Source organism: Globicephala melas, chromosome 19, assembly GCF_963455315.2.
Source record: "Globicephala melas chromosome 19, mGloMel1.2, whole genome shotgun sequence".
NCBI lineage: Eukaryota > Metazoa > Chordata > Mammalia > Artiodactyla > Delphinidae > Globicephala > Globicephala melas.
In genome coordinates, this window is record NC_083332.1 from 10,689,501 (window position 1) to 10,704,497 (window position 14,997).

The 14,997-nt window shown below is 42.0% G+C and overlaps 1 protein-coding gene and 1 pseudogene across 1 annotated transcript in view; one reads left to right on the top strand and one right to left on the bottom strand.

Moving 5' to 3' along the window:
* The window catches only part of ZNF283 (zinc finger protein 283), a 58,301-nt gene extending 48,648 nt beyond the window's left edge, over window positions 1-9,653 (bottom strand). The window contains exons 1-4 of the mRNA XM_030874024.3: window positions 9,408-9,653; window positions 6,266-6,332; window positions 5,869-5,956; window positions 3,605-3,731 (exon numbers count right to left, since the gene is read on the bottom strand). Of these exons, the coding sequence (XP_030729884.1) occupies window positions 3,605-3,731; window positions 5,869-5,956; window positions 6,266-6,297 (247 nt within the window). The 5' untranslated portion in view covers window positions 6,298-6,332; window positions 9,408-9,653. The remainder of the gene's footprint in view (window positions 1-3,604; window positions 3,732-5,868; window positions 5,957-6,265; window positions 6,333-9,407) is intronic.
* Window positions 9,654-11,823: 2,170 nt separating this feature from the next.
* Window positions 11,824-12,539, top strand: LOC115862348 (proteasome maturation protein-like; annotated as a pseudogene).
* The last annotated feature ends 2,458 nt before the right edge of the window (window positions 12,540-14,997 follow it).

Consider the following 14,997-nt stretch of genomic DNA (forward strand, 5'->3'; position numbering starts at 1 on the left):
TAGGAATATAGGATTAACAGATACAAACTACTATACACAGAATAAACAACAAGGATTCACTGTACAGCATAAGGAACTATATTCAATACCTTGTAATAACCTATAATGGAATATAATCTAAAAATATATATATTCTTAAGACAAAACCCCCAAAACTGTATACTGTCTAGCCCTTGCCTATCTCCGTGACCCAAATTCTTAGCACATGCTCCTTTACTAACTCTACCCTGGCCTTCTTAGAGTTCCTCCAATAAAGTTCCTTACCAACCTTAGGGCCTTTGCCATTCACTGTGATTGATATATTCCGCCCCCAGGTATTCATATAACTTGATCCCAGGCTTCATGTCTCTATTCAAGAAAGCTTTCCCTGACCATCTTATCTGAATTGGCCCTTTCAATTTTCATCATTTTCTATTCTCTTACGCTGTTTGCCTCTCCTGAACAACATGTTTCATTACATGATACTATTTATCTACTTGTTTACTTATTTTATGTTTCTCCTCAACTACATAAAGTGCACGAGAATAAGCAACTTATCAATCTTGTTCCTGATTGTATTAATAGTGCCCAGTACAATGCCTGGCTAGGAGTAGGCACTCCAAATGTTTGAAGAATTTATGAATGAATATGTATATTCATTCACATACACACACAAATGCAAAAGAGCTGGAAAGCACCTGCAACCCAACATGTAAGTAAAATGGTTCCACTGGGAACAAAAAAGAACACTTTCCTCACTGAAATGGGAGGGAATTATAAGAAGAAAAACAAGGAGCCTGGGAAATGAGATGAAGATGAAGTTCCTTTTGTAGCTCAAACTGAGATCTCTATCTCCTCCCAGGCCTTGGTCCTTCATAAGGAGTTTCCAAATACCATCCCAGCTGTTCCCCTTTCTCCTCCTCTGTGACCTGTGAGGTTGTTCCTGCACTGATGGTTCCCTCCTGCCTTTGCCTTCCTGTAATGCGACTTCTTGTACCCCACCCACCCCTCAACTACCCAGGGCTCTTCTCCTTGCTCCAATAATGTCATCATATCTGGCTTAGAAATGGAGTGTGTGCTTGCAAGAAAAGAAATGCCAAATGGTGTAAGGGTTTTGTTCTGTGTTTTTTTTTTAATTTTAAGGGCAAAACATTTGGTTAAATTTGCAATAAAGTAAAGGTAAAAATAATATTGATGAAGACTTCAGAGAAGAGAAGGATGGTGGGAATGAAGAACATGAGATCATATAAGTAGGAAAATGATCTTGTTTTAGACTCATTCAGGTTCTATCTCTTTAGAGCAAACAGAACACAGTGGTTAAGAACACAGATTCTGGAGCCAGACTTCCTAGGTTCAGTTGTTGCCACTGCATCCCCACCAGCTGTGTGACCTTGGGAGGGCACTTAAACTGTATGTACCTCAGTAATCTCATCTATAAAAAGGGTTAAAAATAGTACCTACCTCATGGGGATCCTGTAAAAGTTAAATAACTTCATGTATTTGCTCTGCTTGGAACAGGGCCTGGTTTATAGTAAGCACAATGTTAACTATTATCATTATTATTGTTACTGTTGTTATTTTGCTTAAGTGGAAACAAGTTTTGTGAGACATTTCTAGGATTTAACTTAGTGTAGGATTTAACTTTGTAAAGTGCAAAGTTCACAGATTGTAACTTTCAACTTCAAATATGTTGGAAGTAAAGGAACGTATTCACTTAGTATGAATTTCTGTTCAATCCACTGCTACATAAATTGGAGAGGCTCTTTTGAAAGCCAGAGTATGTCAGGATCCTGTTTCTAGCTGTACTCCCCATACATGGGTCAGAATATAACAAAGAGCGGCGATTCTTTAGTATGCATAAAAATCACCTGGGGATCCTGTGTAAATGTAGATTCTGTTCTGCAGCTCTGGGGTAGGACTCGACGAGCTGCATTTCTAACAAGCCCCGGGGACTTCCCTGCTGGTGCAGTGGTTAAGAATCCACCTGCCGAATAAAGATGCAGACTTAGAGAACAGACTTGAGGACATGGGGCCAGGGTGGGAGTAGGGGGCTGGGGGCTGGGATGAAGTGAGAGAGTAGCACTGACATATACACACCTCCAAATGTAAAATGGATGGCTAGTGGGAAGCTGCTGCACAGCACAGGGAGATCAGCTCCATGCTTTGTGACGACCTAGAGGGGTGGGACAGGGAGGATGGGAGGGAGGTTCAAGAGGGAGGGGATATGTATACTTATAGCTGATTCACTTTGCTGTACAACAGAAACTAACGCAACATTGTAAGGCAATCATAGTCCAATAAAGATATGAAAAAAAAAAATCCGCCTGCCAGTGCAGGGGCACGGGTTCGATCTCTGGTCCAGGAAGATCCCACATGCTGCGGAGCAACTAAGCCAGTGTGCCACAACTACTGAGCCTGTGCTCTAGAGCCCACAAGCCACAACTACTGAGCCCACAAGCCACAACTACTGAGCCCACATGCCACAACTACTGAAGCCCATGCGCCTAGAGCCCGTGCTCCACAACAAGAGAAGCCACTGCAAGGAGAAGCCCAAGCACCACAATGAAGAGTAGCCCTCTCTTGACGCAACTAGAGAAAGCCCGCACGCAGCAACAAAGACCCAATGCAGCCAAAAATAAATTAATTAATTAATTTTTTAAAAAAAGTTACTCTAACAAGCCCCGGAAGAAGCTGATGATAGATATTTGTGTAATGCTTAACAATAAAAAAATTAAAACCCCACATAAAGCAAATCATGGCTTCTAACCACTAAGAGAACAATCCACATTCTTCCCCAAAACCAACAATGCTGCCTGTCACCTGGATCCTGCCTGTCTCCCTGACTCACTTCTTGGTACCCTCTCCTTCACTAACTCTGCTCTGGCCTTTCTATGGTTCCTAATACAAAAGAACCACACTTTCAGGACTTCCCTGGTGGCGCAGTGGCTAAGAATCCGTCTGCCAATGCAGGGGACACGGGTTCGATCCCTGGTCCAGGAAGATCCCACATGCCGCAGAGCGACTAAGCCCGCACGCCACAACTACTGAGCCCACGTGCCACAACTACTGAAGCCTGCGTGCCTAGAGCCCCTGCTCCACAACAAGAGAAGCCACCGCAATAAGAAGCCCCTGCATCTCAACGAAGAGTAACCCTCCCTGGCCGCAGGCAGCTAGAGAAAGCCCACGTGCAGCAATGAAGACCCAACGCGGCCAAAAGATAAGTAAATAGAAAATAAATAAATTTATTTTAAAAAAAAGAACCACACTTTGAGTAGCAAGGACACAGATCATCTATAGAAATGTTGAAGCTAAACACAGTATGAAATCTGGTTTCTTTGACAGTGGTTATGAAATAAACATCCCATAATGCAAATCCAGCTCTTTGGTCATTAAAGAAGAGAGGCCATTACAGAAAGGGCCAGAGGAAGGTTGAAGCTCACTGAGGGATGGGACGATCGAGGTGCTCAATGAACCCATTTCTAAGCCAACAAATACCAAAACATTCCTTTGAGAACACAGAGGAGAAATTCACCTGGTTTCTTCAAAGATAGCCCTGTAATTCCTAGTGCAGAAAGCTGATGTTCCAGAAAGGAGATTCTAAACTATTTCAGGCAGACGAACTTACCCAGTGAGACCAAGTTGCTATAGTTCTCCAACATCACATCCACATACAAGTCTCTCTGAGCAGGGTCCAGGAATTCCCACTCCTCCTGAGAGAAGTCAATGGCCACATCCCTGAATGTCACCAAGCCCTAAAACCAAAAACCCACACATTACTTGTGAAATTAAAGAAATTTAGAAACTATTTCCAAGAGGAAAAAAGAGGAGTATGAAGCATAAACTATAAGAAGAGGAAAATATAACGATCCAGTCGGCTGGAAGCCTGTGAGACGTATGGGTAGGGAAAAGTAAAGAAATTAGTATGACTAAAGCAGACTGTCTACATGTTCTAGAAGAAACCTATTACAGCAGAACTTCCTGGATACTGTGAGGTAACTCAGCTATCCAGACCTGTCTGATAATGCATAAAATAATGTTTCTCTTCTATTAAATAAAAATAGTGTTGGGGGAAGGGGATGGGGGCGTTTATGGGTGTGTATACATACATACAACTTGCTAAGTGCCTGCCTCACAAATTCTTATTTATTTATGGCTGCGTTGGGTCTTCGTTGCTGTGCGGGCTTTCTCTAGTTGCGGCGAGCGGGGGCTCCTCTTCGTTGTGGTGCACGGGCTCTAGGCGCGCGGGCTTCAGCAGTTGTGGCTCGTGGACTCTAGAGTGCAGGCTCAGTAGTTGTGGCGCACGGGTTTAGTTGCTCCGCGGCATGTGGGATCTTCCTGGACCAGGGCTCGAACCCATGTCCCCTGCATTGGCAGGCGGATTCTTAACCAGTGTGTCACCAGGGAAGTCTCATAAATTCTTTATAAATGTGAACTGCTACACCATCTTTTCCCTTTAAGAAATACCAAAAACACACAAAAACTTTTTTTCCAAATGCCCTATAAAATCTCTTATTTTAGAAAAATGATTTCAATTAAGGATTATCATTAAGCCTCAAGTGAACCATGCTGTGAGATTATATCATCAGCATTTTTTCTTATTATGATGAATCAAATATGTAAAATGTTTTTATTACCTGCAATTCAGTTCATCATGTGGATATATGAGATTAATAACTATTATACATTCAGGTTGAACAAAACTTCCAAGATCTTCTTAATTCTAGGAGTCTATTATCAGCCAGTACTTAAGAATCTGGATCATCTTTTTACATGGTACCATCAACCACCTGTTGCTTAACACATTCCTTGTTCCCAAGTTGGAAGATATTGATAGAGTATATCAGACACAACACAGGTGTCACATCCTGGTCAATAACTAAACAGACTTTGACACTGGTGTTTACTGATAAGGGAGTCCCTGGAAAGAACCACTCACTCCCCGCTCTAATCCTAAAAGCTTGCAAAGCATGTGATCCCATACAAACTGAGGCTATGCCGAAGAAATCCCATATTCCATCTCGTCTTTCTGGAAAACTCAGGTCTGTGAAGAAGTTCCACGTTTTCCTGTGTGGTCCAAAGGGACCCTCATCACTAACTCATCACACCGCAGACCTGTCTTGGGAATGAGAAATTCTGATAAGGGAAATGGGGCAGCCCTGGCCGAACAAAGATGGAAGTGATGACAAAAGGCAAGACCCAAGACAGCCTGCCATGGATACGTCCCAGTTAAACACCAAAGCTCTTCCAGATAATACACAGACTACTGAAACTGTTCTCGTGGGTGGCCATCCAGCTGGCTAAGGGCAGAGTATCCTGACCGACTTCTTTGCTAGCTGTATCTTAGCCTGAAAAAGAAAAACAATTGGGGGAACTTCAGCCATTTTTTTCTAGATAGGACATGAACTAATCAGCATCTTAGCTTGAAAAAGAGAAACTGTTGTTTTCCAAATGTCTGCAGTCTTTCATTCTCTCCTCTTTCCTTCTTCTATGAAATCCTCTTTGTGCCTTTGAAAGATGAACTCAATCTACTGTTGGTTTTCCTTGTATACAAATAAAAGCGAGCTGATTGTTCTTTATATTTCTTTACATTATTCTGTGACAGACACTCAAATATTTCCCTTAAAGGACTCCATTCCTTCACTGCTCTTGATGGAAGACTGAACCGCAGGAGACGTTGAGTAATGTGCTCAATGAATATGATGTCACTGATTGGAAAAGGCACAGAGGGAGGACGCTGGGCTCTTTGGCATCATCCTTTACTGGAACAGAAGGAACCGAGAAGCAGGTTCAGGCATGGGGTTCTGTTAAGTAGAAAGCTTTAGGGTTAATTCAGGAAAAGATTCACATGACCTAAAAATCACAACACTTCAAGAAGAAATACCAACTTACGTCAGTCATGGTTCTAGAATTGCAGGAACTAATTAATGCTCCATAGGGTTCCTCTACTGGTGAAGCACAGAGTCCAGAAAAGCCAGAGCTGCAGAAGGAAAAAGAAGCTTTAGATCAGGTGTGCTTAAGTGATCCTGTCCTGCCTTAAGCAACTGAATAAAAATACATCAAAATATTAGAGATGATTAACTCTACAGGATATAATTTTAACTTCCTTCTCTATACATTCCCTGGATTGCTGAATTTTTTGCAACACACCCGCATTAACTCCATAATCAGAAAAATAAAGATATTTCCAAACGTAGAAAACTGAGTGACAGGGAATTCAGTCATTAGGAAAACTGAACAAACAGGCCCAACACTGAAAATCGGTGGGTCTGAAACAAATGACACCTACCAGCTCTTCAACATCTTGTAGCTGTAGCTCATCACTACAGTGAGACACTTTCACTGTCAAGATTCTCCTGTGAATGAACACAAATTATGTAAGTCCCCTTCAAAGTCGCAGCAAGGAAATATATGCATATAAACAGAACAATATTTGGTACAGAGTAGATACTTAACAAGTGTGGCTACACCTCTCTAATTCTTCACTGAATGGTCAATTTAAAACATTTGGATACAATCCTTGAAAAATGTCTTTCAAAACTCTCTCTTATTGGATGGCATCCATATATAACTCATAATATTCTTAAGTACTTTTGTTCATAACTATAACTATTGCTTGATATTTTATCATTTACATTTTCCCTTCTTTTGATTCTTTATAAACATAATGTTTATTAGGTGCATATTATTCCATCAAATGGTATACCGCATTTACTTAACTGTTTCCATGTCATTGGATTCTAAATTTGTAAAAGCTCCTTCCAAGATATTATAATTTTATTCCAGACAAATGGAACTAGATCTTTTTGGGGTCACGCATACTCGGTAATCTCATGAAATTAGGGACACTCTGCCCACTTAGAAAATTAATTTACAAATATTTACAAAAATTCTGTCTCTATTTCAAGGGATCTGTGATCACCTGGATGCTTATAAATGGAATAAGAAGACCTCAGGTTAAGATTTCCTGTTCTAGACCATTTGAGCCCCTGGTAACTTTTTCAAACTTGCAAGCACCCACCACAATCATTTTATTTCTCTTCATATTTTGATCTATAAAAAGTTGATGTGGAATGATCCAGAATCACCACATAACAGCAAATCTTAATATTTACTAAGCCTGTATCATGGGGCAGGCCCTGTTCTATGGAGCTTTACACATATGAACTCGACTTACATCATTATAACTCCATTAGGTAGGTATTACTTTGTTCCAATTTTGTAGACATGGCACAGAGAGCCTGAGTCGTTTATTTACACTCACACAGCAAGTAACAGGTAGAGCTGGATCCAGATGCTCTAGATCCAGAGCCTTACTCTTAACCACAGCACAGTACTACCTCTCAGACCCGCACAGAATTGGACCTGAAATAACTCATGTTTGGCAATGCTACAGATTTCTACCTAAAAATTATCTGAAAGTCTCTGCCCTTGTGGGTACAAACTGCAAACCACTACTGTAATAGGGAAGAACCTTTATGTTCTATTACAAGTTAATCACTAAAGATATGTTGCCTATAAGCTTAAATTATACATAATGGCCCATCTCTGGGAACCCTGCCTAAACCCCCCAGGTAATGAGCATTAAGCTAAAATACCTTTGTTTAGCTCACAGGAAACATCCTGACCAGATTCACCTACGAATGCCCACAGGGAGGAAAAAATGAACACATCCCCTCCAGAGGCTGACAGGAACCAGGAAATGTTTGACTTCACTCCCTCCCCTTTCAGTATAAAAGAAGCCTGAATTCTAATTCAGGCCAGATGCTTCTTTGGGACATGAGCCCACCGTCTTCTCAGTCTGCTGGCTTTCTGAATAAAGTCGCTATTCCTTGCCCCAACAACTCGTCTCTCGATTTATCGGCCTGTCCTGGGGCAAGTAGTTTGAGCTTGGACTTGGCAACACCATGCTCAAACCTCAATCACATTCCCACCCCTGAAAGCCTCCCAACATTGTAATTTACTACCTGAAATAACCAATCCCCTCCTACCTTGCCTTGCTTTGAAAACCATGACTGTGGAACAGATAAAAAATAATTTGTATTCGATACCACCTAAATGCTAATCTCCTCAAGTAATCATAGTCTAAAATAAAGCCCTAACATCCCACCTCCAGCCCACCTTTTGGAGGTGGTGTGCTTCTATACCATCAGAATGCTTAGGGACTTCCCTGGCAGTCCAGTGTTAAGACTCCGCCCTTCCACTGCACGAAGGAGGGGCGGGTTCCATCCCTGGTCGGCAAACTAGGATCCTGCGTGCCACGCGGTCGGGCCAAAAAAAAAAAAAATTGCTTAGAAAGGGAAAATGTACTGGAGGATTTGAACAATTTGCCATATGAACGGATGGCTACTGACTGAGGAAAAGGACAATAGGGGGCCTCTGGGAAGAGGGAGGCACCAGCATGATGGGTCATTCACCAGAAGAAAGACCCAAGATAGACACTACTAGTCAAGTGTCTTGAAAAATAGTCAAGATATTTCTGGTCAAGGAAAGCAAATAGCGTCATGATCTAAAAACAAAAGTAACTATGAATAAAAAAGAAACACAAATTCACCTGAACCTTAATTTCTAAATATGCAACAATTCTGTCCTTCTCAGGGTCCTTTTCAGAAACCCAGCAGCAACTAGGGTTGGGGGGGATGGGCGTTAGGGGCAGCAGGAGGGGGTGGGGAGAAATCACGAGACACCAGTATTTCTTGGAACACAGACAAACCTAACTAAAATCAAAACAAAATAAAACACTCCCCAGGGCCACATCTGCCTTCATCCACAAACGGAACATACACAAACGGAACTCAAAGGGAAACTGGAATTGAGTTGACAGCAGTTCTTGGGGACAGAGGTCTGTTGGTAGTGGAGCTGAAACAGGTAGCCGGTCCCCCAAGGAGGTGATTTTTCTAGGAATCCTACCTGTAGGACCTCCCCAATCATGTCTTTCCAGGAGCCTGTCACAACGACACGTCCAAATGTCAAATTTTCATCCCAAGACTAGATCTGTACTTTCTTACTGGAAACGTACATTCTAGGGCTTAGTCCTGGAATTCTTTTCTTGCGGTCACTTAACTCTGGCAGCCCCTAAGAGAGTCTAGAAGGAACCTAGAGCATCCCGCCCAAGCAAACCACACCTACAAACAAGGTCACGCACTTCATGATCCCGTCACACATTCCCAATAGCACACACCGTTAGGGAGAGACACCCCGGCCCTGTCACGCCGTCTGTCACACACCATCCTTCTCAGCCTCTCGTTCGCACACAGGCTTGAGGCTCCGGACACGACTCGCCCTGTCCGCTGCCCGGGCCTTCTCACCTCGAGCGCCTCCCAGTGTCACCCCCACACGCACTGCTGGTTCCGACAAGGCTCTGGCGAAGTCCGCTGAGCCCTCGCACCCTCACCCGGCGCTGATCACTTCCTCGGACGCGACTAACTCACCGCGCAGAGTCCAAAAATCTCGAAGACACCGGAAAGGCACCCAGAAACGGAGGTTAGTTTGGGCCCAGAGGGTCATGGGAAATAAGAGCCGGAACATCCTCTGAGGCTCGGAGCTCGACGCTTCCAGGCGCTCTCCGCAGGCAATCTCGCCCTGCCCCGAGAGGTCCTGTGCCCTGAGACTTCTGGGAAATGTAGTCCGCGGCAGACGAATCCCCAGAAGCTGGGAACCTGGACCTTCAGAATGCTCGCAGCATGCAACTCGGCTCCGCCTATCAGAGACGCCTTTTCTAAAGCCCACCCGAATCTCTGGTCTTAGGTGGGAGGAATAGTTCGAGTCTTGGTCGAGCCTAGTGGCTCAGTAGTCTTTAGCATGTCTCTGGGCGAATTAAGAGGTTCCCAGCGAAGGCTGAGGAACGCATTCTGGAGTCCAGAGCGGGGGCGGGGGGGGGGGGGAGAGGGAGGGGGCGCGTGACCAGGGACTTAGGCCTCAGTGAGCGGGGACATCCTGGGTAAAGTCCGTGAGAATGACCCTGAGCGGGGTCACGAGCTTACCTGGGCACGAGAGACTGGAGCAGGGTCTGGCAGTTGAAAAGATGAATGTGCCTTGCTTTGGGTGCGCTTGTGGGTCCAATTCGGTGTCTGGAACCCTGTGTAGACTTGTTTATTTTCATGGTATAGTCTCTGCAAATGTGAATCTTTGTTTCCTTAGTTGTAAGGCGGTTTGTATCAGAGGTTATATGCTACTGTTGGAAAGCAACAATGAGTGGTCGTGAATGGATAGTGTGACCATGGAGACTTGTGAGAAGGTCTCTGTAGGACTGAGAGACTTGAGGAGGTCTGTGTCTTTAGGTATTTCTATTAATGTCAGTAACCGAAAATGACAATATTTGTAAGATGTTTTTTCTGATAGGCTTTTCTTTTGTGTGCATACCATGGTAATTGTGAAAGTGGAACACTGTCCAGCTGGGATTGAAAAACAGTACAGTGTTATCTAGCTTGGCATGTTAGTTTGATTATCTGACTACCAACCACTATATGTGCCTGGAAATTGTGACTGTGTGTTTTGATAGTGAGTGACAATAAACCAGTTTTGTTACGTATAAAGTAGAATAGTGTTATTACATCTTCTTGGAGAATCAAATTTAATATGCAGAAAAAGACTTGCAATTTATCTGCCAAAAGATTTGGACGTTTTATGATGAATCAAAGATGTTTTGGGAAAGACTGCAAATCAGCATAACTTTCAAAAAGAAAGAAGAAACCAAAGTAACAGCCAGTCTTGGAGTGGCTGAGGTAGGCTTCCAATCTTCATGATGTTAAGAGAACTTGAGCAAATAACTTTGAAAACCCTGGATTAAAGAAATAACTTCCCACGGGTAGAGGCAGATAGATTAGAGCAGAGCCCAGAATTAGGTAATCAGATGTCCTAGCTTATAGGTCAGACAATGCAAGGAACCTGTTTGCGACTACATAATTATAGTCAATCAGAAAACTACTTGTTTTATTTTTAAGAGTGATCATTGCATTTTAAAATATTCTAAATATACAAAACCAGGTTTCCATTTCCTAGGCAGGGCCTGTTGCAGTTGGCAGTTTTGAACCAAAATATCTGTAGCTTCCTCTGGCAGACTTTTTTTCTGATCTGAAATGGTAGGTAAAAACAGTTAATGGATATAGTATTAGGGAAGAAGGTAAAATTCCGTTCCTATTACAAGTTCAGAATAAAGTCCCAAGTGTTCCTGAAAAAAACGCATTTTTTAATATCTTTATTGGAGTATAATTGCTTTACAATGTTGTGTTAGTTTCTGTTTTACAACAAAGTGAATCAGCTATAAGGATACATATATCCCCATATCCCCTCCCTCTTGAGCCTCCCTCCCATCCTCCCTATCCCACCCCTCTAGGTCGTCACAAAGCACCGAGCTGATCTCCCTGTGCTATGCAGCTGCTTCCCACTAGCCATCCATTTTACATTTGGTAGTGTATATATGTCAATGCTACTGTCTCACTTCATCCCAGCTTCCCCTTCCCCCGACTGTGTCCTCAAGTCCATTCTCTACGTCTGTGTCTTTATCCCTGCCCTGCCACTAGATTCATCAGTACCACTTTTTTAGATTCCATATATGTGCATTAGCATACGGTATTTGTTTTTCTCTTTCTGACTTACTTCGCTCTGTATGATAAACCCTAGTCCATCCACCTCACTACGAATAACTCAATCTCGTTTCTTTTTATGGCTGAGTAATATTCCATTGTATATATGTGCCAAAAAAGGATTTTCTTTTCTAACCTTTTTTCCAAGTCTCTCTTTTGCTTCACCCTAATTGGCTTCATCACAGCTAAAAATCCTTAAAACAATTTCTCTGTCGTCAAAATCAATAGCATTGGGTTACAGGCTGAGAGGCTGTTTGCAGAGCTAGTTGAAGATGAATGTCAGAGGACTTGGATCTCAGCAAAAGGATAGTATTCCAGTTACTGAACTTTCAGCAAGTGGACCTTTTGAAAGTCATGATCTTCTTCAAAAAGGTTTTTCTTGTGTGAAAAATGAACTTTTGCCCAGTCATCCTCTTGAATTATCAGGAAAAAAATTCCAGCTCGACCAAGATAAAATGAACTTTTCCACACTGAGAAACATCCACGGTCTATTTGCTCCACTAAAACTACAAATGGAATTCAAGGCAGTGCAGCAGGTTCAGCATCTTCCATTTCTTCCAAGCTCAAACCTTTCATTGGAATATTTTGAGGGGTAATGATGAAACTACTGGATTTGAAGGTATTCTTTTTTTTTTTGCGGTACGCGGGCCTCTCACTGTTGTGGCCTCTCCCGTTGCGGAGCACAGGCTCCGGACGTGAAGGCTCAGCGGCCATGGCTCACGGGCCCAGCCACTCCACGGCATGTGGGATCCTCCTGGACCGGGGCACGAACCCGTGTCCCCTGCATCGGCAGGTGGACCCTCAACCACTGCGCCACCAGGGAAGCCCCTGAAGGTATTCTTAATGACCCATCAAAAAGTGAATTAATGGGAGAACCACATTTGATGGTTGAATATAAACTCGGTTTACTGTAATACAGTGTGCTGTTCATGGAAATAGATGGGTTGCATCTTGTTTAGACTTGTCTTTTTACTATAATTTGACATGCACAACATTAGAAGTACTGACACATGAGAAAAATCAATAGCATTGCTTTCACTAATATCATTGCAGTAACAAATCTGGAAATGAAACATGCCCATCAGAAGTAGGATGTTTAATTAGGTGTGGAGTACCTATACAGTGGGATAGTGCACAGCAGTGAAAATGATTGAATTTAACAAATATGATAAACAAAGAGTTATAGATATATACATACAGTATAATTCCATTCATAAAACTTCAAAAAGAGGCGAAACAAATGATATTTTCTGTGTAAGTGGTACATAATTAAAAAACAAGGGGACTTCCCTGGTGGTTCAGTGGTTAAGAATCTGCCTGCCAATGCAGAGGACACAGGTTCAAGCCCTGGCCCAGGAAGATCCTACATGCTGCGGAGCAGCTAAGCCTGTGCACCACAACTACTGAGCCTGCACTCTAGAGCCCACGAGCCACAACTACTGAAGCCTGTGTGCCTAGAGCCCATGCTCTGCAACAAGAGAAGCCACCACAATGAGAAGCCTGCGCACTGCAACAAAAGTAGCCCCCACTCGCTGCAACTAGAGAAAGCCCAAGTGCAGCAACAAAGACCCAATGCAGCCAAAAATAAATAAACTAATTAATTTTTTTAAAAAGGATACGATAAAATTCAGGAATGTGGTAGCTACAGGAAGGCAGGATGATGAAGAGATAAGTTGGCAAAAGGATTCAAAGTTATTTTGTGTATTCTGTTTCTTAACTGGATTGTATTTACACACTTGTATACTTTTAAAATATATTTATTATAAAGAATTTATCTGTGATGAAATTTTAAAGTTTTTTATATAGAAATTGAAGGCAACCATGTGTATTTGGGTATGTACTGTATGAAGATGAAGAAAGTTATGGGATATGTATGCCAGATTTTAAACAATGCTCTACACAAGGGGAGTGTGGGAGCTTGTGAAGGTATGTGCAGAGGAGAAACTTACAGGTAAGTGATGTGAAAAAAAATGCCTGTTAAAAGTGTAAAATACATACATCTCTGTTATTTACATGTATATGTGTTAGAAGATACTAAGAAATACTAAGAATCATTATAACAAGGTAGTGAACTTTCAGGTGTTTCACTTGGTATTTTTATGCCTTGCTTGAACTTTTGACAAAGTCTATTTTGTATAATATAAGTATGGCCACCCTTGTTTTCATTTACAATTTGCATGGTATGTCTATTTCCACACTTTCACTTTCAGGCTCTGTGTGTCTTTAAATCTGAAGTGAGTCTCTTGTAGACAAAATATAGCTGGATTTTGTTTCTTTTTTCATTCATTCAGCCATTCTGTCTTTTGATGGAGAAGTTTAATCCATTTACATCTAAAGTAATAATTAACAGGGTAGGACTTACTATTGTCATTTGTTAATTGTTTGCTGTTTGTCTTATAGCTTTTTTGTCACTCTTTTCCCTTGCTGTCTTCCTTTCTGTTTCATTGATTTTTTTTTTCTGTGTGTGTGTGTGGTGATGTGCTTTGATTCCTTTCTCATTTTCTTTTGTGTACCTTCTATAGGCATTTTCTTTGTGGTTAACATGGGACTTAAACAAAACATCTTAAAACAAGCTGTATTAACTGATAACAACATCATATACAAATGCTCAGCACTTTTATTTCTCCCCTCACACATATTTTATGTTATTGATGTCACAAATTGTGTCTTCATATTGTGTATCTACTAACATATTTTGTAGTTATTATTTTTACTTCTGTATTTTAATCTCTATTCCAGAATTAAATGTGATTTATGTACCACCATTATAATATCACAGAATTCTGTATTTGTCTATACATTTACCTTTTCCAGTGAGCCTTTTCCTTTCATATTCTTTCATGTTGCTGTTTGGCATCATTTCCACTTGAAGAACTTCCTTTAGCATTTCTTGTAAGGCAGGTCTAGTGGTGATGAACTCCCTCAGCATATTATCCCACTCCCTCTGGCCCGCAAGACACCTGCTGAGAAATCTGCTGAGAGTCTTATAGGGGTCCCCTTGTACATGACAAGTTGCTTTTCTCTTGTTGCTTTCAAAATTCTTTGTCTTTGACTTTTGACAATTTGATTACAATGTGTCTCACTGTGGATTAATTTGGATTCATCCTATTTTGACTCTATACGGCTTCACTTTTTAATATAAATTTATTTATTTATTTTTGGCTGTGTTGGGTCTTCATTGCGGTGTGCAGACTTCTCATTGCAGTGGTTTCTCTTGTTGTGGAGCAGGGCTCTAGGCATGCGGGCTTCAGTAGTTGTGGCGCAGGGGCTTAGTTGCTCTGCAGCATGTGGGATCCTCCCAGACCAGGGCTCAAACCCATGTCCCCTGCATTGGCAGGCAGATTCTTAACCACTGCCCCACCAGGGAAGCCCCTATATGGCTTCTTGAATCTGGATGGCATACATTTTCCCAGATTTGGGAAGTTTGGGGCCATTA